The sequence below is a fragment of the Sceloporus undulatus genome, chromosome 1 (genome assembly GCF_019175285.1).
Source record: "Sceloporus undulatus isolate JIND9_A2432 ecotype Alabama chromosome 1, SceUnd_v1.1, whole genome shotgun sequence".
Taxonomy (NCBI): domain Eukaryota; kingdom Metazoa; phylum Chordata; class Lepidosauria; order Squamata; family Phrynosomatidae; genus Sceloporus; species Sceloporus undulatus.
In genome coordinates, this window is record NC_056522.1 from 350,566,381 (window position 1) to 350,592,822 (window position 26,442).

The 26,442-nt window shown below is 38.9% G+C and overlaps 1 protein-coding gene across 5 annotated transcripts in view; it reads right to left on the reverse strand.

Moving 5' to 3' along the window:
- FOXN3 (forkhead box N3) overlaps positions 1 to 26,442 on the reverse strand; it is a 264,746-nt gene that overhangs the window by 14,957 nt on the left and 223,347 nt on the right. For 3 of the 5 annotated variants that reach the window (XM_042445714.1, XM_042445541.1, XM_042445625.1), the window contains exons 5-6: positions 20,404 to 20,469; positions 1,984 to 2,092 (exon numbers count right to left, since the gene is read on the reverse strand). In XM_042445714.1, the coding sequence (XP_042301648.1) occupies positions 1,984 to 2,092; positions 20,404 to 20,469 (175 nt within the window). The remainder of the gene's footprint in view (positions 1 to 1,983; positions 2,093 to 20,403; positions 20,470 to 26,442) is intronic. The other 2 variants (XM_042445794.1, XM_042445880.1) reach the window with 2 other exon arrangements.

Genomic DNA, 26,442 nt, shown 5'->3' on the forward strand with positions numbered 1-26,442 from the left:
AAGTTGTAGCGTAATCTTTTGTAGGCTTGGTTTACATCCCTGCTTGCGAGGAAATATTAGATGCTACAAGATCCCTTTGCATACTGATATTCCACACTAACATGGCTATGTCTCCCCAGTACAAAGAAGAAACACGGTACTAAGGCTAAGAGAGAGCGAGAACGACTTGTCTGAGGCCACTTAATGAGTTCACAGAAGAGGCAAAAACAGAGGCTTAGGACTTCCTGATTCAAAGCTGAGTCTCTTAGATTTCTGTTGTTGCTGCTGAGACCAGCTGTCTTTGGTTTCCTCAGCTGTTAACTAGTTAGTACTGTATTCCATCTGGAACAGTTTCATCAAGCTACCTGTGTTTCCCAGATGATAAGAACTGTGACTATAACATGTGGTGCATGAGCTTGCTTTTTTTTCACCTCTTTCTTCACCTCTTGTTCCTTGTATATCATCTCATCTAGAGTCTAAGCTTCAGGGCTGCTTTGCTAAGCTGCCTTACTATGAATGTTTTCTTTCTTGGCTACAGACATAATTAAAATGGTTTAAAAACAACTACTAGTACAGCAACCACTGAGCTACAGCAATGTCTAGTCTTATGGGGAATGTTAACATGGGGTGAAAACCCCATGCAATTATTCTGTAGCTATTTGTTTTTATTATGCCTGCACAAAATGGTTTGCATTATTATTATTATTATTATTTTAAAAATATTTGAATAATTTGTATGGGTTTACATTTCTGAAAAGCAGCCTAAAATGAAGAAAATAATGGTGACAAACAATGGTGTGAATAAAGTAAAAATCAGAACTGTCAATCCCTTCCCATTTTCTGTTGAGTAACTTTAGTGCAAGATAAGAATGAGTCACACCATTAAAAATAGTGTATTTCCATTTACAGATTAGTCCAAACAAAAGATCTATTAATGTGGTTTAAGCCAAAAGGACAACAGCAGCATAATGACATAATCTCCCATGGCTAATCTTTCCTCATGTCAAGTGGTAAATTTGTCTTGGTTTTAGCATTTTTGAATGAAACACATTATCCAAACAACCCCCACCCTGTTGCACCTTGGGCTGGACACCGGAAGGTGAAATGATTGTACAAGATCACTTACTAATTGCCTCAAGGGGCAGCAGCCAAGTGAGCATGTACAGAAACTAGGAAACAATGTAATTAGTTCATTGAATTGCTGAAAGAAACGGTTTATAACTGGCTTAAATGGGATGCAACTATGAAATGTTATGCAACAAAAGATAAAAACCAAACAAGTGGATTTCAGCATGTTGGTCAAATATTTAGCTAAAAGCTAAAAAACAAAAACAAAACAACAACCAAACAAACCTTGCATTATTCACATGCTGCAAGCACAGAAGAAGGCATTAGTGTGTCAAATTATTGTGATCAAAAAGACCACCTGCATTAAAGCATTTCACCAATGGTAAACCTAAACTGTGTGAATGGCAAACAAGATCAAAATCTAAGACTGGAGTTAAAACTTCCTAAAATCTGTGAAATTATAGATGTGGAAGCTGGTGTTTAGTCCTTTGTCGAAGATAACGAATATTTCTGTGAGAGTAGCTTGCTAGACTCACCATTTGGCAAAGAGATACGTAAGTGTGGGATAGATGCATTTATCTGTAGGCTGTTGAATGTTTTGCATGAATCTGACAAGTTGCTTTAACTTGTGTGTTGCATGGGGCACAATCATAGAGTAAAAAAAAATCTCTCTTGGTCTCACTTGAAATGGAAATAAACAACCAGCACTACTGGGTAGGGTGGATTAATGGTTAATCTGTCTTGATGCGTTCTACATTAGTGGCAAATTTATCCAAGCCCTTCTCATTTCAAGGTCATCTGGGCAATTGTAGCCATAACTGTAGAGATAACAGGAATCATGCAGGGTTTCATTAGGTAGCAATCCAAATAAGTAGACAGCAGTGGCACACAGTTTAAAGCTGTGCCACTGACTCCTCAGAAACATAGCATCCTTACCTTACTGCAGCAGCCATGCTTCCAATAGGGTTTATTGGCAGTGGTCTAACTCCAGGGAAGATTCCTCTACTCAGAATACGAGCTCCATTTTGTATCACTCCTGGGGGAACTGAAGGCAAATCACAAAAGCAGGAGAAAGAAAGAGATAAGGAAAACATTAGAAGCATGCATAAAAGGAACAATTTAAGCTTTATGTTAAAAAGAAAACAAATGGACTCTAACATTATAAAAAGTTTAGGGAACAATTAAACCTGCAAGTAACATTTCATGTGCAAAGCTTAGCTGCATGAACTCATGACAAGCTAATTTAAGGTAACTGACAGACCAAGAGTAAAAGCAGGAAAGTCCGTGGTTCAATATACTCACCATACTCACTATGATAAGGCCTTTTAATAGATGACACAACACAGGCATCACCAAGTTTTTTATTTTTTAAAGGCTTGCAAATTCAAGTTTTAAAAAGACTTGCTTAGAGTTGGGGTATCCACCTGGAAAGCCATCACTAGTCAAAATAGATACTATTGAGCTACTAGAAATCACTGGAGTTTCATTCACGAAAATGTTCATCCCTGACTAGCTTACCTCATTCTCCTATCCTCCCACAAGGAAGTAAAAATACTAGCTAAACTTGCAGGTCTTTTTGAAGGACCAATGAAATAATGCTAGAGAAATTTGGGCGTATTTAAAGTAATCCTGCCTCCTCTTCTGCAATCTGCTGTGTCACCTCCAGAGCGTCAAAATAATTCAGTTAATTTGTTACACCTACTTCATTAAAAATTTTCAAAATGCTTTAAAAAGTTTGTTATTTTCATTGTTAAACATGAACAATGTTGCATTTGAGCAGTCACTAATGGCTCTTGTGACTTTAATACATTACTGGCCATTTTTAGTAATTAAAATATTTTAATTTATTAATTTAGTAAACTAATTAACAAAATAAACAACATTCTAATGCTGAACAATTAAATTTCTTTACTATTCCAGTGTTAATGTGGTAAAGGTTTCCCCTTTGACATGAATATCAAGTCGTGACTGACTACAGGGTGCGGTGCTCATTTCTGTTACTAAACCAAAGGAGCCAGCATTGTCGAAGATTACTTTTGTGGTCATGTGCTTCCATCCAAAGTGGTACATATTTATCCACTTGCACTTTTACATGCTTTCAAACCCCTAGGTTGGTAGAAGCTGGGACTAGTGATGGGAACTCAGTCCAACACACGGAGCTTGGGACTTGAACTGCTGACCTGCCAACCTTGTGATGGTCAAAGTCAGCAACCACTAAGCCACTGCATCCTATGGCACTGCTAACATAATGTGCTACATGTTTCGGTCCTGTTTCATGCTGCTCTGGATGGTCTCCCAACCTCTCAAGAACTTTTTCATGTGTCACAGTGGTGAGGAGGAATCAGCAGAAATTATTCTCTGTCTTCCTCCAGTGAGAGAAATCCATGAATGGAGTTCCACTCATAGAAACTTGAGATTCAATGCCTTATGTATAAAATGTTTTAGATATTTGAGATGTTGTACATCAATGTTGTGTGTTGTCGCGAAGCAAGAAGCTTATGCAAAAAACATAAATAATTTGATCCAGCTAAGAGAAGTAACACTTGAGCATGATCCAAAAAGATATAAAACCTTCCTCTGTTACTGTGTCCCCTAAAAATGTTGATCTGATATATAAATGATGTCTTTAAAAGCCAGAGATACATGGGGCCATACCAGGTACACAGCAGTAGTCTCTGTCAAAAGGTGTTCTTCACTGAACTTAACTGGCAGGTGGATCTTAGCACTGAGCCTTTATGAAGGAAAAGCTGTACCTTCTAAACATAATTTATAATGCTCCTTGAGTTGTATCCCTGTGGGACACATGTGGCCCTTTGGGGGGACAGGTCCAAGTGCAGACCTTTAGATCCTCACTGACCTCCTCAAATTTTCAGGGGGGAAAAACACTCTGAGTGCATTCATATTGTAGCATTAATGCCGTTTGACTCCACTTTAATTACCATGGTGCGATGCTATGCAATTCTGGAAATTGTAGTTCTGTGAGACATTTAACCTTCTCTGCCAGAGAGCTGTGGTGCCATAACAAACTACAAATCCCAGAATTCCACAGCATTGAGCCATGGCAGTTAAAGTGTTGTCAAACTGAATTATTTCTGCAGTGCGGATGCAGCCTTTGTTCTGCTTGTAACTGTACTTATTAACCTCTCGTTCAAGGGCAACCTCTCCCTGACACTGGGAGTGATGCAACCTCACTTCTTGATGTCCCAGATGACACAACATTATAACGAGGCTCTCTGGAAATAGCTAGGTTGGGGAGATGCCCCCCTCCGGGCTACACTGTTAAGGAAAGCCCACACATTCCGTAACAGAAAGCACATCAGATTGTTTAAGCTAGAGCATCAAACTATCACCCAACAGTGCTATCTAATGAGACCTTCTGCATTATATCCCACTTTTTTCATTAGTGTCAACACAACCTTCTAATGTAGCATATGGGAGTGTAAATTCAAGGGATCAGAGAATAAAAAGTGTCCTGACTTGTGTGAGTGGACATATGTCAGGTGAGCTGTGCATAGGATTTTGGTAATATAAGGTCACAAAAGAGGCACAAATGTAAGATTTAACTTTTAAAATGAAAGAAAATGCACACATAAAATGGAAAAGATCAGCAGTCTAAAGGAAAGGGAAATAAAACAAGGAACTGGAATGAAGGTTGGGAGGGAAATTATGCAGGTCAATCAACTTTAGAGAATGTGCTGACAGAATATAGAAGAGATTGGTAACAACAACAGCAACAACAACCTCTTCTTTTTTTCCAGGTTGTGATTTAAGACTGCTTACACACAGAGCTAAATACAATTCATTCTGCAAAGGTTCTTCTTTAGAGTTTATAGTAATCAATCCAGTCAGAGTCAACGGCTGTAAAACAAACAGTAACTTTATTTTTTTTAAAAAAAAAATCCCTATAGAAATAATAAAGTATACAGTCTAATTAACTTCAAACTCAGTATGGCTACATTAAAGTCAAATACTTGGCAGGCTTTTAACCACTCCTTTTCTTACACCCATTCCTTCTAAGTAATACATTCTCCTTTTCCTTAGCCTGGGAGCCCAGGACCAGCACATCTTCATTTTCTGAACTGTTTCTCATCTCTCTTACTCCCCATCATTAAGCAGCAGTTTCACCAGGAGCCAGTCCCAGAAGCTGCTGGGTGTGAGATTTTGAGAGTGCAAAGGGCTAGACAATACTTCCCTTTGCCCTAAATCAAAAGCGGCATACACACATAAGGCACACTTACATACACATATGTTGCTAACAGAACAATGGCGCATCCTCCATAAATATGAGCAATTAGAGTCCCCTTGCCTCCCCACTCAGGGTGCCACGTTAAATCTTTCCGCATGCCACCTCACATTGTCAAGCTACAGGTGAGAAAGTCCTAAAGAAGAAAGTATCTGTGGGAAAAGAATTTGGTGGCAGACTATTTTAAAGGAGGAGGCACTGACCCGCCACACTTTACTGTATTGCCCAGTAGCCCCCTCAAAAATTTAATTGATGAGGCAAACATGCTAAGTAGACACTTTTAATTCACACACAAACATACACACATATGATGTTGATGTTTTTAGTCTCACATAGTTACTTATATATGTTGTCTCTATAAAATGATCAGGACTATCTACTGTAGCCAAAGTTTTGATATATATCTGATTTTAGAGCTTAAGTGTCTACTGAAATTACTCAATACTCTCCACTCCATATTTTGTATAATATGCTAACTGGGACAGGAAACTGTCTTTTTGCAGGCACCATTGGATTGATGGAAGTTCAGCAACAACCATACTAAGTCTATTCTTATAAACAGGCAGCTTACCAGGCCAGTAAGTGTGTGTGTGATTTACACCCTACAAGTCGGAAGAAAAAAATTAATGATTAAAGAGACAAAACACAACAATCTGAGCACAGATACAACTCACCAGCTTATTCACTAAAAAACCCATCTGATGTAATGCCTAACTTAAAAACAAAAACAAATTGTTACAGATTCCTTGAAAGAGAAAGTGCTCATTGTTCTTACCAGACCAAAACTTTTGATCATTGCCCAATCTTTTTCCAGAGTATAAACTGAAAAATAGGCAAGCAGAACAACAGGACAAGATGTCAACTAACAAATATTGAACTAAGGGCTGGTACTATGGAGGACACATTGCTGCTGCTAACCAGTGGCACACTCATGGTTTTCCCCAATGATGTATAACAGGTTAACAAAAAGCAGCACAACAGAATTGTGTTTCATTTACTAGGCATCACTGGGGAAATGTAAATCAACAGCAGTCACATGCATGTTGTAACATCTAATTAGACCATATGAATTTACTTTCCATTTGCTGTTGCTTGCACTTAATGCCAACACACCTGTGAACTGCATAACCTACCAATGTGTGCAATGCAAGCAAAGAGTCATTCATCTTGTGACCCTCACCATACTTCAGATACCAGTTTAGAATCAAGTTGATTTCTGAAAAAAAGCTCATATGAAGTTCTGAGAAAATATCAGGTCAAGCTCATTAAAATGCTTGGTTGCTTATTTGTTTTGCTGTGATTTCTAGCAGATGTTTCCAAGCATAATACCATCACACAACAAGAGGAATCATTTTTGGGAAAGTGGAATTAGGTTAGAGAAAGCTCAGTAAATCTATTCAAAAGAATTCCATGTTCCTCATTTCACAGTGAAGTGTCGCCTCTCGAGGCTTAGGCTTCATGATGCTCCAATTCAAACAGACATCAAACGCCCAAGGGCTGATGCTGAACTGTGCACTACTTTTGCACTAATGACATTTGCTTTATGCAGGTGCAGATGTAATATTCCCAGGCATACAACCACAGTTAAGCAACTGGGGGACTGCCTAAATTCCTTGCTATCCTCCTCCTCATCTTCATCACTACCACTATGACAATCCTGCCTTTGTCCCAACAATGGGACTTAAGGCGACTTACAAACTTAGTAAAACTAGCATAGATTAAAAAGATACAAAACATCAGAATTTTTATTTTTAATAAAAATCTATAGTATTAAAACCCTTTAAAATTCATTAAAAGACATTATTTAAAAGCTCAAGACAGTCAATTCCTGAGTCTGACAGAATAGGAAAGTTTTTAGTTGCCAGTTGATGGAAAACAAACAGGAATCATACTTGCTCCCTAGAGCTGCAGCAACCAAGGAGGTTTTCTTTCTTGTTCCCACTAAACAAACATGAAAAGGGTGTCTCATGAAGATCTCAGAGCAAAATAAATAAATAAATAAATAAAAATAAAAAAAGACTCATATAGGGAGATACGTAGGATCCTTCAAATACGCTGGACCCAAGTTGTATCTGGCTTTAAATGTCATAACCAGCACTTTGAATTGTGCCAAGAAAAGGACTGGCAGTTAGTGGTGCTCTTGAAACAAGTCCTTCCTGCCACATGACTGTGATTATATATCTTTATGGACTGTAACAAAGGTTAGAGCTAACTAGAGTTCCTAGTTTACACAGAATTTGAAATCAATGTTAAGTCATTGTCCTGGTTTGCAAGACTATGCCAAGATATAATTAGTGTTATGTGTACAAACAAAACAAGAAAACAATCCACTTGGTTGCTAGCATATCTAGCAACTGACTACCATTTGTGTTAAACCATGTTTCCTGGATTATATCCGAAATTGTGGAATGATCTACCGGAGAAGATCTGTCTTATTACTTCCTTAGAGTCGTTCAAGAGGGCTCTTAAGATGGATCTCTTCCGATGAGCTTACCCACCTGACCTTGTGTAAGCGTCACCCTCAGACCACTGGATGAATTTACTGCATTACCACTCAACGAGGACTCAGTTTTAAGATTAATTGTATTATTTTTATTGATGTATTTTAAATGTATTTTATATTGATGTATGTGTTTTAACGGACTGTAATCCCACCTTGATCCATCTGGGAGAGGTGGGAAAATACAAATAAAAACTATTATTATTATTATTATTATTATTATTATTATTATTATTATTAATGATGGACCAGGAATAAGAAAATATAAAGCTGAACTATATTGTTGCCTCTGAGCATTATAGCAGAAGAACTGGAACCCAAAACTGGCTCAGGCTTGTAGAGATGTGTGAACCTAAGACTAAATTCTGCTTTACTCCATTCACTGGGGTTAAGGACATAGAGCCCCATGGAAGTGGAAATAATGCAAATACCCCCTCACCCTGCTAATTTTAATCTGAGAGAATACCTCTCTAGGCTTCCCTAGGCCCTCCAGCACAACTGTATGGTCAACATTTACCAGAAGCTGACCACAGAACTGTGCTGGAGGAGCTACAAATGCCTAGAGAAGTGTTCTCTCTAGGAATCTCTAGGTCTTCAAGCACAACTTTTGATATAAGTTGGCCACAGAGTCACACTGGAGGACCTAAATTCCTAGACAGAAAATGTTAATCAAATCTGCAAATAATCAAATCCACAAACGTCAAAGCTGCAAATGTGGAGGGTCAACTGTACATGTGACCTAGAGATGAAAATAATATTTGCAAATCTTTGAACAACAGATGAAAAAGGAGACAATAAAAATGATGAGAAATCTGCACAATGGGAATCTTTGCAGTTCAGCACTATTCTGTACAAAATCCCAAAATGAAACCATATGTTTTCTTGCACATAAAATGACATCTTCTGCTCAGAAAACATGATTTTCTGTACAGGAAGTAAGTTTCCTGCCCAGAAAACATGAAACAGAAACAAAAATATTTTGCAGAACAAGAAATTAATGATGCAACAGCCAAACAATACTATCTCTTACTCTCTATCTCCTCTATATTTGTTTCACACATAACAAGAATCACTCCAGTGGAGATGATCCCAACATGTAAATCATCAGTTTCATTACTGAAGTCTTCTTTCCTTGCTACAGTTTAATTTAAATTCACGTATCCTTCCACAGATGACTACAGTACACACTATTCTTCCTTCTCCTGAAAAAAAAAAAGTAAAATAAATAAAAAACTTTCACCAAACTGAAAAAGGCAACTGGGTTCTTTGTCATTTAAACTTAGTATATTTAATGGCAATAAACCAAATTCTTTCATACTAAGAATCTGTAAAAATCTCCGTTTAATTTTTCTAGTATTTTTGTTTTTTTCTTACCACTTAGGACCAACTAAAATATTAATTAACTAACTTATGCATTTATCTATTTACCACATCAAAACTAGTGATTGATGCAATATATGGATGCTTTGATAAATCATTTTTCTGTAATTAATGTTGTCTCTTGAAAAACATTCCTATTCTGGACACATCCACCACATGTGGTAGTAGGGACTTTTTCACATTTTTTAACTTGTCATGTAAGATATTTAATGGGATATAAAATAGCATATATATGATATGTTAAAGAGTGAATTTCTGTTCCACTGGCTAAAACAGATTGCAATAATTGTGCCATAAGGATGTTATTTCTTCTCTCTATATTGCTGTTTCAGATATATGTGTGCTATAAGAAAACTGGCTCTAGAGGGTTGCATAGCTTCACCCTTCCAATTTTGAGGGTGAAAAGCGGCATGCAGTGAGGAAGAGGATTCTTATTTCACAAGTTCCATCAAATCCTGCTATTCTACCTGAGATGACCACTGCTGAATTCTGCCTCAAAACTTTTTCTTATATTGTCTTTTTGTCCATTGGGGGGTGGGGGGGGGGGATAGAGTTTGCCAGTAAATCCTGACATGTGTAAAAGACTAATATTCTGGGTTTGGACATGGTACTTGACATTAACTGATATTAAATGTTTGAAGGCTGGAGGTTTTCTGGAGCATATGCTCCTTTATACTGCTGTTAGAAATAACAATGATGATTTTGTAAACTGCTTTACATGCAAATCAAATAGTGTGGTATAAATTTAATAATCCAAGAAATGTTGTCCCAAACTGCCTGTTCAATACTAGATCGTGTCTGCTGCCTGCTCTGAATATATCTTGTACAACAGATAGGCTACCACGGACTACAGTCGGCCCTTCTTATACACGGAATTTTTATACACGGATTCAAGCATACACGGTTTGAAAATGTTCCAAAAAAGTATAAATTTACCTTGATGTTCCATTTTTTATTAGGGACACCATTTTTCTATGTCATTATATTTAATGGGACTTGAGCATACACGGATTTTGTTATACACTGGGGATCTTGGAACCAAACCCCAGCATATAACAAGGGTCCACTGTATTACCTATTTGGCTCCAAATTGCCATTTTCTCTTTTGGTTCTATTTTCCTTTGTATACTTGCATCATTAAATTATTTCTCAAACTTGCTTCTTCTTCTTCTATTTGCAACATGGCCTGCAGCCCCTAAAGAATCCCTGCATCAGCACAAGTATGCACATCTGTACCATGTTTCTGCATTTTGCCTTTTCTATTCTCATCTTCCTTGTGTTGCACTATGGGCCTCTGGGCTATTTTTAAAAAGCTTGCAGTACTTTCTTGCTCTTCATGTACTGTACAGTGTTCATTAGAATCAAAATGAATAAATCAAATAAAAAAGTGTGCTTTTAGCAGTGCTTTGCATTCCAGTTAACATTTGACAGAATTTAATACATGAGCTAGTAGCTCCCCATAGTGGAATAAAGAGCAAGTGTCATGGACAACCTACTCCGATGGAGACAACAGCCCCACTGACAATTAAGGCTCTCATTCAGAGAAGCATAAGCAGAGATCTAAGTTTGCAGTGGGTATTTTTAAATTTCTAAACTGGAGTATCCTGAACAAACCTCTTCAAGTTGCTTTAAGAAATTTTTCCCACTGATAAAAACTGCCTTGAAATCCAGGCCATGCAACCTGGAAGATGGCCTCCACTGCACATATGTAAACCGGTGCATGTGTGGAACGGACTAAGTGGTTTCCTTTCACATGGCCATATAAAAACACTCTCAACTGAACCAGTAGTATTTGATTCTGTGATAATAATCCTGAAGGAATTCTAGATGGCATTAGCCATATCCTCTACTGATTATATTGGGTCATTTGCAGGTCACTATGTATCTCTAGGGAAATGTAAGCCTTACTCATACTTGTGATGATAAGCACAGCATTTTCCACACAGTCATCATAATACAGAAATGCTAACAGCAAGGGGGTGTTTTTCTCTCTCAGCCAGCCTCAGACATGCTTTTATCCCTTAGAAGTACATGCTGATCAGAACTGAAAATACTTCAGGGGTTGTATTCATGATGATGCAACCTACTCCTCCCCAATCCATTGCCCATCAAGCATTTTATCTACACTTTCCACCATCCCTGACCACAGGTCATATTGGTTGATAATAATGGATTTATCTAAAAACCTGGAGAGCACCAAGCTTTTTTTTTTGGAGGGGGGAATATTATAATAATATAAGGGAGAACATTGCCAACACATATTTACTTTTCTTAACCTACAAATCATATGTTCCCTGTCCTCAAATCTTCATTCAGTTCCCAATCCTTTAATATTTAGCCAGTGCTGGCATCAGTACCCAGCATACAAAGGCAAGTGATGATGCTTTGGTGACATGCAGCACTCTCAAAATACACAATAGGGTTGGCAAACTGCTTATTACAGTGAGCCCACACCATATGCAGGCTTCACTTTCGTGGCTTTCTGCATACGCCGAAGCCGCGGTAGAATTTAATGAATGGTGTGCACTGCGCTGCGTGCACATGTCCCATTATTTTCAATGGGGCACGAGCACATGCAATTTCCCCTTACATGGAGGGGTCTGGAATGGATCCCCCATGTAAGGGAAGGGACCACTGTATTTTGAATTGACAGTGGCTCACAACCATCATCTGTCTCAAGCTGCAATGGCTTGTCACTCTCCACTGTGAAACAGGACTACTCACTCCAAAGTGAGCAGTTAGGATCCTATATCTAGCAGAAACATATTCTTGTCTTGTAAAATCTCCCAGGGACTTTTGTACTAGCTTATCTGCCATATTTTCCATGTCCAATATGTTTTTGTCTGTGTCCCTTGTTCTTCCATCTTGAGGGTGGATGGGTATTTTTAGGAGAGCTTTAGTTGGGTATTCCTGCATGGCAAGAGCTTGGACTATAAGGCCCTTGTGGTCCCTTCCATCACTAAAGATTTCATGATTCTATCTTGTTGCCCATTGCCAGCCTGCTTAAATCTGAACGTAATTCCAGCCTTTTCCTGAAAAGGAATCCCTTCTCTCTGCTCAAGGAGATCTGTACAGCACAACCCAAACTGCACCAAAACTATGTGGGAACAGTAAGACAACGGAGGTCTCATAACATGAGGAAATGGCCAAAGTAACAGCATAGCAATAGCATTTACATTTCTATATTGCTTATCCCTGAGCATTCTCAAAGCATTTTACAATCTGTAAGCCAATTGCCCCCCACAAGCTGGGTACTCATTTTACCACCTTACAAAAGGATGGAAGGCCAAGTCAACCTTGGAGCCCTCGGATTAAACTCACAACCTTATGGCCACAGTACCAGCATTTAAACACTGTACCACCAGGGCTCCCTTTGGGATCGGAGATCAAATGAAATTCATAGTCATAACATGTACTCATAAAATCCTAACCAGAACTTCATCAGACTTGGGACATCTTTGTGGAAAACTTTCTGGAACCATGAGGGACTGGTTACAGTTACAGAAGAAATAGTTTACAGCATTCTCTGAAGATGCCAGCCACAGATGCTGGTGAATTTCTAAATGTGTTTTACATACATATTAGCATATACAAATTTCATGCAAATCTGCATGTTCTTTTTTATGAAGCACCTCCTCTCTGTCAGGTGTGTATATATCCATCCTGACCTAGCCTATGATGCATTATGAATTACATCATGGATCTACTAGTAAAGGTCTTTATCAACTATTACTGAAAACATACCACAACTACAATTCTGGCATTGACACTTCTGCAAAGGACTTTTCAGTGACAAATGATAAAAACTCTGATCTACAGTAGAGCATAGGGAAGGATTCTGTATTCTATGCAAGTCAGACCTCTTAATCTGGAGTACTGTGTTCAGTTCAAGGCACCTCATTTAAAAATGATATAAACAAGTTGGAGCAGATTCAGAGAAGGACAACATGGATGATAAGTTGGACAACATAGATGATAAGATGTATGGAGCACAAAACATATAGGCGGGTTACAGACCACCTATTTGGGGCGGGCTGTACCCGCCCCTTTCCCCGGTGTATTGGGGCCTCAGCTGCCAGGACGGCAGCCGCTGAGGCCCCGATCCGCCGCTTTTCAGGCTGCGGGGGAAGCGGCAAAACACTTCAAGCCCCAAGGACACCCCGCGGCGGCGGGGAGGGTGAGAAAGGGCTGCAAAGCGGCGCCGCAAACCGGGAAGGAGCTCCGAAACGGAGCTCCTTCCTGGTCCGCGGAAAGGGCGCACTAAGCGCCCTGGCGCAGACTGACGTCACATCCACGCCGCCCCGTATAGAGGTGGTGCCGTCGTGCCGTCGTCATGGTGGCCCCCATGTGGAAGGGGAGCCGCCATTTTGTACGGACTCAGTCTGTACTAGGGTTAGGGGGGTGCGGAAGCACCGCACCTTCCTAACCCTAGTACGGACTGACTCCGTACTTTAATGGCGGTCTGTAACCTGCCATAGCCACACTTTAAAAACCTCAAGGGCTAAATAAATAAATGCTCTAGCTCAAGATCCTTGCACTGAGCTGGGAGTTGGTCTCAATGGCCCATGGTGCCCTTTCCAGTTCTTATGAGTCAGGGGGCAGCCTTAGAGGATTAGCCCCTCTATTTTTATTTTAAAATAAAACCTATACTGGTTGATAAAGACTTATACTGGTTGAAAAAGTCCTTTGTACAAGTGCCAGTGCCAGAATTGCACACTTGGCATGTTTTCAGTAACAGCTGATAAAGAACTATACTACCTATCATCAACCCAAGATAAATATCTGGTCATAAAGATAACTATAACTATAACTATGCCATTTGGCATAGGGATGGAGAATATGTGGCTCTCCAAATGTTGCTGGATTGCGACTCTCATGATCCTTCCTTCATTCCTGCCTATGGGAGCTAGGACTTGTAGAAGTTACAATCTACCAATATCCAGAGGGCCAGAGGTTTACCCACTCCCTTTCAGCACATTATTTTATATCTGCCGTGTATAAAAAAGATGGTTAAAAATGCTGCAGTGCATCTGTGTCAAGTGGATCTATTTTAATTCCATAGCTCTGTATCTATGGAATACTTTCCTCAAGGAAGTTTGCCTGGTGGTGACACTGTTATCTTTTTGGCACCAGACAAATATGCCCTTATTCTCCCAGGATTGTTGACACAAGAAACAGAATTGCTATTATGGGAAATTAGTTTTGTAGTGTTCGTTCTCAGTTGTGGTATGAAGGTGACCACAGCTGTTTTAAGTGATTTTTATAGATGAACACTTGTAGAGCTTCAGTTATAGTGTTTAAACAGTTCTTATGTTTAAATAATTTTTGTTGTTGACTTATGTTTGTATTAGATAATATATTTTTCTTTATGTGGACATGGCCTTGAGAGTTTGTCTGTGTAGTTACACAAATTTCATAAACAAAATGTATGAATGTTTAGTGTTTTTAAAATTCATTATTTGACTAAAGTTTTTATCCGGCGATTATCACATATACTCAGAAGGGGTGTGTGCAGAAGGTTTATTTATCTGACCTTTGAAACATTTGCTGAAGGACAGTGCAAAAGCACTGCATATGCAAACCTTCTTTGAAGATCATTAGAAGGATCAAGGAATAGTGTACTTTCTTTCTTGCTCTATACCTTTGTTTGAACTGGTATCATGAAACCTATCATGAAACAGCTCCACTGGCTTCTGTGATGTTGTGGACATCTGTAAAATATGTTTGTGGTGTCGTATACCTTCAAGTCATTTCTGACTTCCTGGTAAGATTTGTTCAGAGTGGTTTTGCCTTTGCTTTCCCCTGAAGCTGAGAGAGTGTGACTTGCTCAAGGTCACCTGGTTTCTGGAGTTATAGTCCAATGCTCAAACCACTGGCACCATACTGGCTCTCATACAAAGGTTACTGAATGTATATTAGCGGAAATAAAGTAGTGTATCGTTAACTATTACACACACACACACACACACACACAATATTAAGGTAAGTGGTCTGTGGAAAAGGGTGAGAGTATGGAATGTTGAAGGTGATTAGTAGTTGGCTGAAAGTTTGGATGTGCTTTTGACAATGCAAGTATGTGAATCAGTTAGAGCCAGTTAGAATTAGAAAGCATAGTTAGAGCAGGGATAGCAATCCGGTCAAGGGTCAGTTGATTAGAACAGAGAGTGCAATCTGTGAGCTGCGTTTGAGGAATGCTAATTAAAATAACAACTAACCCAATGTATTATATTGTGACCACGCATGTTTAAACAATAAGTAATTCTGAATAGTTTTATTATCTTCTGTTAAATAATTTTATTTACATACACAGAAACTTTTTAGGATCCCTGTATTTGAAATTAAGTTAATGATAAAGTCAGGCACAATGGTGTCTGCAGTGTACAAGTGTTGTTGCTATCTTTGGTGATGGAGAGTCAGTGTGGTGTGTTGGTTTGGGTGTTAGACTAGGACTCTGGAGACCTGGGTTCGAATTCCTATTCGGCCATGGAAAACCATTGGGTAACCTCTGAACAAATCTTGCCAAGAAAATCCCATAAGGTCATTTCAGGGTCATCATAAGCTGGAAATGACTTGAAGTTTCACAACAACAATAATCTTTGGTGACTAGTTGGAAAGAAATCCACAAGAATTGTCACCGATGTGGTTGTTACAAGACGTAACAGCAACTGTTTAAGCTAGGTGTTAAAAAACTGGCAGTATCTTAGTAAATCAAAAGAATCATCACCAGATACTGGTTGAGCAAGTAAGGTTCCCCATATTTGCTGGCAGTGGTGCTTCCTATTTCTTTTGAGTTACAACTCAAAGTCATAATGGTTTAGGATTATATGAATGATTCCTTCATCCAAGGTCCTTCTCTTGGTGTCCCAGTGTCAAAGAAATTTGGTGATCAGTGACAGGGCCAGTTCCTGTCTGATCCTGGACACTAAGCAGAGTCAGCCCTTGAATGGGTGACTGCAAACAGATACCAGGCACTGCTGGTTATATTTCTGAAGAAGGAACTGTAAAAACCACCTCTGATTATTCCTTGCCTAAGAAAACCCCATGAAATTCATGTGGTTTTGTTAAGACAACAGGCAACTTGAAGATCCCTCTATTACCATTAAGCATCATGTGGGCAAGTTACATCAGTGTTTGGTGGCTTCATGTTCTTGACTTTAAAAAAAATTGAAGGAATATGCTATGTGTATTTAGAAAAAAAAACGTATGCAGCCTTGGTAGTATTTTATTTTGTCATTCCAGAGCTTGCAATTCATATTAAACTAACATTAGAGACATGTGACTGTGCCAAGTTCTCTTTGAACTGAGTGTGTGCATCAAAGCTTTGGACCTCATAAATCATACACACAAACCCCGCAAAGACAGTTTCTTCAAGGACAGTGGTTCTCAAAATTTCACATCTTACAAATCATTCTATCAAAGGAACTGAGGCCTACTATAATAGAAGAATTTAAAAAAAACACCCACCATTTCCTCCCCAGAAGAATATATACCTGTCTACAAACATTCTTTTATTATATTTTTCACTTACAGTACACTGGTGGCACAGAATAAGCGATTTTATTTGTTCAGAGGAGGTTTGCCATTGCCATCCCTTGAGGCTAAGAGTATGTGAGTTGCCCAAGATCATCCAGTGAGTTTCATGGCTGAGCTGGGAATTGAACCCTGGCCTCCAGAGTTGTCCAACACTCACACCACTATGCCACGCTGGTCACATATGGTGACCCATGTCAAAAACAGCTTATGTGTGTAGGGAAAAAGAAGAGGTACTGGGAACATTCATTCCATAGTAAGCTTTCACCTGTCCCAAACCATTCACCTTCACTGCCAGAGGAGTATTCTCTATGAGGTGGCAAACAATCCATACAGAAAACACTGCAAAGCATGGCATCCCTTGCCAATAATAACCAATGACTGTAGTAAAACCAAGAAAGAAGCTGTGGGAATCCAAATCATATGGAGGCAATAAATTGCGGAACATCAAAAAAGGTAATCATCCCTGCAAGATTCCCTCCCCCCAAAGTACCAAACCCTTCAATAAACCCTGTTTACCTTACTACTGGTCTGGCTGTATCCACTGCATATACCATAAGTCGTGTGCACACATATGTGCCCCCAGCTCTGCAATCCATTCTGCTCCTGACCAAATGCTGATTGAACAAGAGATGTGACTGGAAAATGTAGGATGCAAGTCTGCTCTACTGTGACATGTGTGGATTCAGTGAGCACTACCACAATGAGAGAGATCCATGTAAGCATTTCAAATGCACTAGGGATAGATGAGTCTGATGGAGATGGTGCCTGCTGATTCTTACTAAGACATTACACTATGTTAGTAAAATAGCTGTGTGTTTCTTCTTTTTAGAGCTTTCAAAGAAACATCATACTGCATTTTGATTTAAAAACATAATTGGAAAAAAGGCCTGCATTATAAAGAAATGTATCTGTTTTACATTCATAGTACAGTTGGCCCTTCCCTTACACGGGGGATCCATTCCAGACCCCGCCGCATAAGCGAAAAAATGCATAAACTGAAGCCCCATTAGAACTAATGGGCTTGTTTCTGTGGTGTGCGCCTGGTGCACCATGCCCCATTGCTTCTTCCAGGGCGTGGGAGAAGTCTCCGGCACGGCTTCCAGCATAAGCTGGAAGCTGCGTATGGCACGCCTGCATATGATGCGGGCGCATTGTAGTTTAAAATAAAAAAAAAATAATTTTGTTCATGTCATGCAGTGTTTTGAATGCAGTCTTTTTGACAAGCTCCAGTGAAGTGTATACCAGTGTTTCAAAATGAGATAGCTATCTTGTATATGACACTGCAGAACAATTAGAGCATTAGTAGTAGATACATGCATGGGAGTCTGCCCCAAACTGCACACATATATTCCAATTGCCGCATTTTCAATTGTGGTTTTCTACCTCAAGACTAACCAGTTTTTCCTTACACAAATTTGGTTTATATCTGTCAAGACATTCTTTCACAAACTTCCACTTCTCAGCTGTTTTCAGACTACATAAACTCTCTCGAAGTTTTCTCCTGATGAAGAACTATTTATTTTCCTCAGGGCCTAGGGTATTTTAATAAATACAGCGACTTTGACAATTCTTTCTCTTTCTTGGTAGTGCTTTATTTCCAGTGTTTTCCTTTTTAAAACACACTTACACCTCCTACACATCCACACACACAGAAGTTATTTTTCCAGAATATTCTATGGCTGAACAAATATACATCCGTTTTATTCAAATTAAAAACTGTTTTCACTATATAATGTTTCTTCTTTTTCTTGAGTTTCTTACAGCCAAGTCAAGTATGATGTTTACTACAAAAGACTATGCAAACAATATTTTATTGGCTGTTTTATCTAATTTTTAAAATCTGTTTTGTTCTTGATGCTCGTATTGTCTGAGGTGCCACTTACCTGAGTTGATAAGCTCAACACTAAATGTAACTCTTGTTTTAGTAATTGTCATTATTTGTTACTTTGGAAAGGTACTTTTAAAAATCAAAGCACAGCATAAGAACTTCTAGCTAAGTAAGACAAGTTCTCATTTTGCAGGCAATAGCTTTAAGCCTAACATTCCCATGCAAAATTCTGCTTGTGGCCTATCCTCCTAACAGTCAGGGGATCCCTTGAACAGACCTGGAATATGGTGAAGGGTTGGATTTAAAGAGGGAAAATAAAATAAATTTCAAAGCTGATTTTTACATCAGCATAACAGGATCCCAGCCACTTTGTTCTCCTGCCTAAGCTTAGATAATGAGGAAATTAAAACCCAGTGATTGTTTCAGAATCACTGGCTCCCAAATGATTTTTGATGTTCTAGTATAAAAGAAAGGCATACAGCTAAGAATAAAATTAAAGAATATTCCTAGTAGAAGGTGGAGGGCCAGGTCTGAGCAACCCTTTGACATGGTCATCTCTGGTGGAGCCCCTTCCCCACACTGGATGATTCCCACCTACAGTATTTGTTTCTGTGGATGGCTGGATAAATCAGATAACCAAAGAGAATGAGCAGGAGAAGTGGCACACTTCTTAATGAGTGCCAGCAGGCCATCATCTTAAGTCGCCAGAATGCCACTGAGCATTGTTGTGGCCAATTACTAGGTAGTTGCTGTCTAGTTCTCAGTGGAGCATTGGCAAAGGAAGAATGCCACCTTTACTCAGTGGAAGGGAGAGAGTTAGAACTGTTGATATAGTTAATGTGAATTTCACAAGCCACTTTTATACACAGCAAAACCAGTTTTTGAAAAACAGAGTGGCTGGCCAAGAGCAGTCAAGGAGGTATTCCTTCTATAGAAATATAACCTTGGGGTCATCCTGGGATTTATTTTGTTTGAAGAAGGGGGCATCTAAAGCCTGGTTTTGCATGGTGCAAAAGTCACAGCTTTTCCTAAGCACATGTACATGTACAGGCTAGTGTAATGTGTGAATGAGCCAAGTGACAAACAGAAAACCCTTTATTTATAAAAGTATTTCCCCTGCATCACTGATCAAGTATACCAAGGGACAGTTGGGTCTACCTGCATGCAGAATTTACTGGGTGAGCTGGCACAAATTCTTAAAGAATTAGATATGTGAATTTTATGTACTAGAGTGGTGAAAATCACTCTTAATACATAAACATATTCTGCAAAAGAAGAAGAAAAATAACTGGTCTAAGAAAATGCAGTTTCTCCTGTTATGAAAATGTCTGCTTGAGTGATCCTTTGTTAAATCCCTCTTTCTGATTCCCCCCCCCCAGAATAGATCTAATTTAATCATGCAAGCTTAATATTCAGTGTAAAATTAGATATAATTTTTAATTCTTCTTTTCTTCTTATGTCTAGTTCTTGAAGGAATCTGGTAATCAGGCACACTTGAGGGGAAAAAGAGAAACCAAAAGAAAAACACCTATTTTTGATGGTGGCCCTGGATATAAACTTACCTGCTTACTGAAGAAAAATACATATTAGTCTGTTATTAAAGGAAGTACAGTTGTATATATCTAAAATATACTAGTACCAATGTAAATTAGATATATACAATTATTGTTATTCACTGCTCATACAATTTAAGATACAGGGACAACCACCAAAAATTATACTAACTAGAAAAATTAACAAGTATCTAATGGAAAATCTTTTTTCTCCATCAGAACTGTTTTTATTTTTAAACCTAATAGGCTGTGGGCTAATGAAATAGAAGGTTAGGCTTACATATCTATGGTGCTATAGGCTATAGAAATATCTACTCACAACCTGCTTGTATCTCAGGGGGAGTATTCAAAAGCATCATGGCAGTGGCAGCATCAATGTCAGGATCTGGAAAAATCAACCAATAAATGTATTAATTTACAAATGGGCCAATTCCCACCCCCACTAGTTCACAGAATGAACGGATTCTTGGTAAATCAACCAAAAATATAGCTAGAAAAAGAAAAATGTCCTTGTATCAACGTTTAAACATGGTCCCAAGACTACAGGTAAGCAGCCTACACTCCAGTCTGTCACCATTCTTCCTCCTTTCATTGTTGATTCCTGTTGTAATGATGGCTGAGATTCTGTGGGCTGGTATAATGCTGGGGATAACAGGAATAAAATGACTGCAGTTGCAGAAATGGTGGTGGGGAGGGGAAGCAGAGAGGTTACTACTTGTCCAAAGAGAAAAGCTGTCCTGCTGGGCCCCAATGGATTCCTCAGCTTTCCTTGGCACAGCTGTGCACCTCTGCAAAAAGTGCACTACCCCTGTGTAAAACACACAATTACACCTTAGAGAGTGAATCTGTTAAATCTTTGACAGCCACAAGACATTCTATTTATTCCATATTTTGGGGGTATGCTTTCTCTGTCTCATGTTTGCAGCCAATGATTTTGTGAACAACACAGGCTTGGCAATGATCCATTTCCCTGAATTTGCACTGTACTTGCAAAGGGTTTGGAAGAGTTCAGATGAACCCTATTTCCTCTTCCTTGTGCTTTGCATGTGTTCCAATGGTTCACTAGACCATTACCTATTTTTTTTGGGGGGGGGGGAGGGGAAGAAGGATATAAATTAAATAAATAAAAATAAATAATTAAAGGGATCAAGAGGGCTGCATGTGTTGTCTCCTTTTTGCATGGATGTATGCAAAGTTGTCCCAAGACATTTTACTGCCCCAGATCAAGCAGTAAATGTTGCTCAGATGTATGATGGATTAATCCATGGTTGGTCATGAGTATGTTGCCACCCATGCAAATGAAGAGGCATCATAGTCATGAACAGCTGTGGGTTAATCCATCATACACAGTTCTGGCAAATAAGGGATGCAGAATAAAATATGGATCTTTTAAAACTATACATTTACTTGTCTTTGATAATACCCGTGATTAACCTTTTTTTGCAAGGCTGGCCCAAGATATTTTGCTGCTGCAAATGGCACTTCTCACACCCACAAAGTGCCATCATACCCATGACCAGCCAAGTTACTGGACAAGTAAGTCCCCTTGCTCCCAAAATCCCACAAGTATGCCTTCCTGCTTCCTAGCAGCAAAAATAAAACAGTAATTAATGGGGTTTCACATCAGGGGAAAGATGGACTATTAAATAAATAATAACTAGCAATTTGCTATATTTTCATGACACCAAAGATTTGCTCCCTGCTTGCCTCCTGAGTCTACCAAGTGCTAGGACTAAGTGCAGGGCCCAGGTACAAATGGCAAAGAGATCTATAGAGGCACACCCTCAGCATGCAAGATCTATTTCTGGGGTAGGGAGGGATGGATAACTCTTGAGTTATACTCCTAAGATCTATATCACATAACAAAACTGGAGAAAGTGTATGAACCCTAATAAACTAGATAGCGTAAGTAACTGTAGACACAAATATGGCATTGGGACATCTCCATTCTCAACCTACCCCTGGTGTCAACAAGAATTCAAAAAGTGCACTTGCATAGGGAGTATGTGTAAAGAAAGGGAGAGAGAGAGAAAGGGGGACAGTAAAGGAGAGAGAAAGAGAAAGAGGAGGGAAATCCTGGGAAGGCACCAAAGCCATTTGCATTGGATCATCACTTGTCTGCCATTATCCTTAATCGGTTTCTGAATCCATCACACACAGTTGGTTGACAGATGGCAAGTAAGGGACACAGAGCAAAATATGATCCTTTTATAACTATATTTACTTGTCTTTGAGAAGGGGCTGCATGGCTGCTATGGAAATACAGGTAGTCATGACAACAGTAAACAACCAAGAACGGCCAGTGAATAAGCTGAAAAGAACATCTGCCCCAGCAAAGCGTCCCAGCTGCCCTAGGGCGAAACTTGCTAATCGTGTAGCGGTGCTGCGTGACAGAGAAAGCCGCCTATGCCATGTTCAAATAAATGAAGTGTGCAATTGAAGCAGACATAAAAATGCACACCCTTGCTAACTGCAGCCTCTGTGCTCCTAAACTGAATGACTAATGGGCTCTTTTTTTGGCGGGGGGAACGAGATGGAGAAAAATACTTGTTACTATTTATACTAAATTACATACCACAAAATTCAATTTGCTGCTAATAGCTTCTTGCCACTTTATTTTGGTATTATGTTAGAAAATTACATTTTAGTGTTAAAAATACATATTTTGTATTTGTTATAAATGCAATTCAATTTCAAGGATAATAATATAATGGTGTATAAAGCCTAACAATCTGTTCATAAATATAGGCTGCACACAGTGTAAGAGATCATAATGGCTATTTTGTCTATCTCTCTGTCTCTCACACAGCTTCCTTTACCTTTTACAGATGTCTTTCTCTGATGCCCATATTATCTTCCTTTATGGAAGATGTTTTTACATCCCTTTTAAACAAACTCAGTGATTCCATGTCAACAAAAATGGAGCCAAACTTGAGCCGCTGGGAAAGAAGAGGAAGGTATCACATGGTTGGGGACATCCCAAGGTTTGTAGAACTATAACAATTCTTTTGTGGCAGAAATAGTGTCAGATGACCAAAAAAAATAAAAATAAAAATTTGGGGGGGGGGTCAGGTGGGGGGTTGAGTGAATAGGCTTTGCCCGAGTCTCTACCAGCTCAGTAAGCCATGGGTGGCTGAAACTTTGAACAGCCGCTGAGTATACTGTAACCTTTTATTTCAGGTCTCACTGGCTGTTATTATGTACCTTAAGGTTGCTTCTGACTTATGGTGACCATAGGGAAAACCCATCACAGGGTTTTCTTGGCAAGATTTGTTCAGAGGCGGATTGCCATTGTCATCCTCTGAGGCTGAGAGTGTGATCTTCCCAAGGTCCCCTAGTGAGTTTCCATGACCTTGTAGCAATTCAAACCCTGGTCTCCTAGAATCCTAGTGCAACACTCAAAGCACTGCACCATACTGGCTCTAGAACTCTTAACTATCAAAACAAAATGAAAACACGCAAACACGAGATCACCAATAAGAATAATTCCAGCTACACCATACACTCATCCTCACCTTGCCTCCTGTTTTAGAAGGTAAGGCAATTTTTATTGACCTTATGCCCAGCACATAGGATTTTCTAGAACTCTGCATATTAATCTTCTGTTTCCTCCCAAATCAATTGGAATGTCAAGAAAAAAGGGTCTAAGGTTCATTAGAAAAGAACATTTGAGAAGGCTACAATGGATTCAGCGTGTAACATTAGTTCTCAAAGATCACCTCTATCAAGAGAACAGTAGGAACAGCTAAACGAAGTTGGAGTATGTGGATATAAAGAGATAGTAGTGTAACTTCTACACGAGGAATGAAACAGAGACAAAGCAGCAGTTACACGTATGTTTTAAATCAAGATATGATCTGCTATCTTTTATGAATATGCTTCTGCATATTTGCTATATCAGAGTCATCACCTCCTATTGCAAAAGAATAGTACAAGAAGAGTCCAAGGACAATATAGTTCTTGAGATGCTTCTTGAAAAATAGAAATCAAGAGATTATTAGAATAGTGGGACACTGTGCTCCAGAGATGAGCACAACCAATGGGAAATTGTGAAGATTAGAGAAGAAAAATTGTTCTTTGTACATTCACACTGTGTCAACATTTCACCTTCTGGATACTATGTGGAAGAAAAACTGTTGTGCTCTTCTGAGGAATTTTAGCTCTATTACAATTTGGAGGCTCACAGCAAACAAGGAATGCTGCTGATTCCCTGTAGTCAGAGGACAAAACACCAAGTATTTTGAACAAAAGTAATGTGACACAGGACAAATGCTTTGAGTTTCAGTCATATCAACCCAACTGATCTAAAACTTGTTAAATGTTCCTGTATGATATAACAAGAACGTCTTGATGAAGCTTTCTATGAAGTGTTGTGTTCTCTCTTTCTTTTCTTTTGGTAAAGTGACTGTCCTTGGGTTGCATTCACAGGTGACTTTGCCTTACTGGGCAATGCTCCTTTACTCCTCATCACTTAAAGGCTACTTGAAAGGCTGTTACTGAGAACTGGGGCCTGCTCAAAAACATCTCCCCCCCCCCCCCAAAAAAAAAAGATGCAATGACATTGTGTGAGCAGAAGCACTTCTTCCTATGGAAAAGCCACCACTGGGTACAACCCATTCTCTGATGCAGGAAAAGTAAATGGCTAGGTCTACAAAATAGTGGTATGAAGTATGAAACTCTCACTAGTGCCTTTTTGCTATTGCACCCACACAGCAGCAAAACAGCCAATGCAATTGTCCAAATCTCACTAGGCTTAAATGATTCAAGCTCACGTTCTCAGGCAGTTTCTTTTATAATATTACACACAGTTCCTTTGTGTGAAGGAGGAGGACACCTTCAGGAAGAGGGGATAAGAGGGAGCTATATTAAAAACAGATTAGTTTTCCAGTATGAATCAGGGAACAACCTATCTAGCTAATAAAGCTATATTTTCTCTTCCTCCATTCTTCCTTTTCAAACATGTCATCTAACTCAACTCAATCACTCAATATTTTCCCTACAGATTATTACTTATGAGGCTGTTCAAGATTGTTGTTGTTGTTTTGCAAATCTCAGGGTTCATCTAAAGTATCCTTTATATTATACAGTCATACTACTTTGTGTAGGATACTCATGGCAGTTAAAGTGATAACAATCTGGAGATTTGAAGCATGGTACGCTACTAGGACTCTCTGGTAGATAATTCAAAATTCTTTATGAAACTTCAAATCCCAGGATTCCATAAAATGGAGCCATAATAGTTAAAATGGTATCAAAGAGCTCTAACCATGTACTATGGAAGACAGTCACATTTACCTGTTCCTTCCTCTTCTGTGTGAGTACCATAATCTGGGATATATTATGTGCACATTTTCCCTTGGGAGTTCAGAAATAACACGCCCAATGAAAACTACAGTCACAGAACTATCGCGTTCTCTGTGGCAGAACTATCATTGAAGCAGCTTCAATTAAAAAAAGAAATGATGTATGTGCGTGTGTGTTTAAAACTGAAGCACAGAATAGAAAACATGTCACCTGTTAAGTTATGCTTAATGCACTTCTGTCTGCAAGAATATTAAAAATATTCTTGGGATTTCAAAATTATGTGAATGCACTTTCTTCCCCAGTCAAAATTATTAATCTGCACTCTTTACATAAACATCAAGGGACTTTTTTTTAAATTGCCAAATGAAGCAGAAAATAACAATCTCACACCATATTTTATCATTATGTTTGTTTGAAAAAAACACACAGCAACAACACTATTCCACATTTCTCTTTTCAAAAGAGCAATCTGTTTGGAAGTACAGTATTTTAAAATACTTCCCAAATGTTCCAATGTTGATGGAAAACACATTTCACAACTTAGAGACAAATATACCCTCACTGAACCAAAACATAAGATGCCTCAATTTCCCTTAGGACTACGAAGTCAATTTGAAGTATAGATGCTGAACACATTGGATGAAATCCAGCCCTTTTGATGAGAGGTTCATATGGGGAGCATGCCTTTAAATTCTCTATGAGGCCAATGTTACATACATCTGGACGTCTGGAAAAAAGACATATGAAATCACAAAGTTGTATGACCTTGGTACTTAAAGACAATCTAGGCTGACTTCTTTGAAACCAGATCCCTTCCCAAGTCCATCTCAGTTTGCCAGGAATCATGAATCACAAATCCAAGAATCACAAGCCAAGAACCCTTGGCTATATGGTTAAAGACAAGAACAGCACTTCTGGACCAAACTAAAATATATTTATTCCCCACAATGAACAGATTGATGCTTCTGAGAAGCACATAGCACAGTATAAAGCCAAATGGCCTCTTCTACTTTTTAGCACTCAGCCCCAGGAAGTGATTAAGAGTTCTACAGTT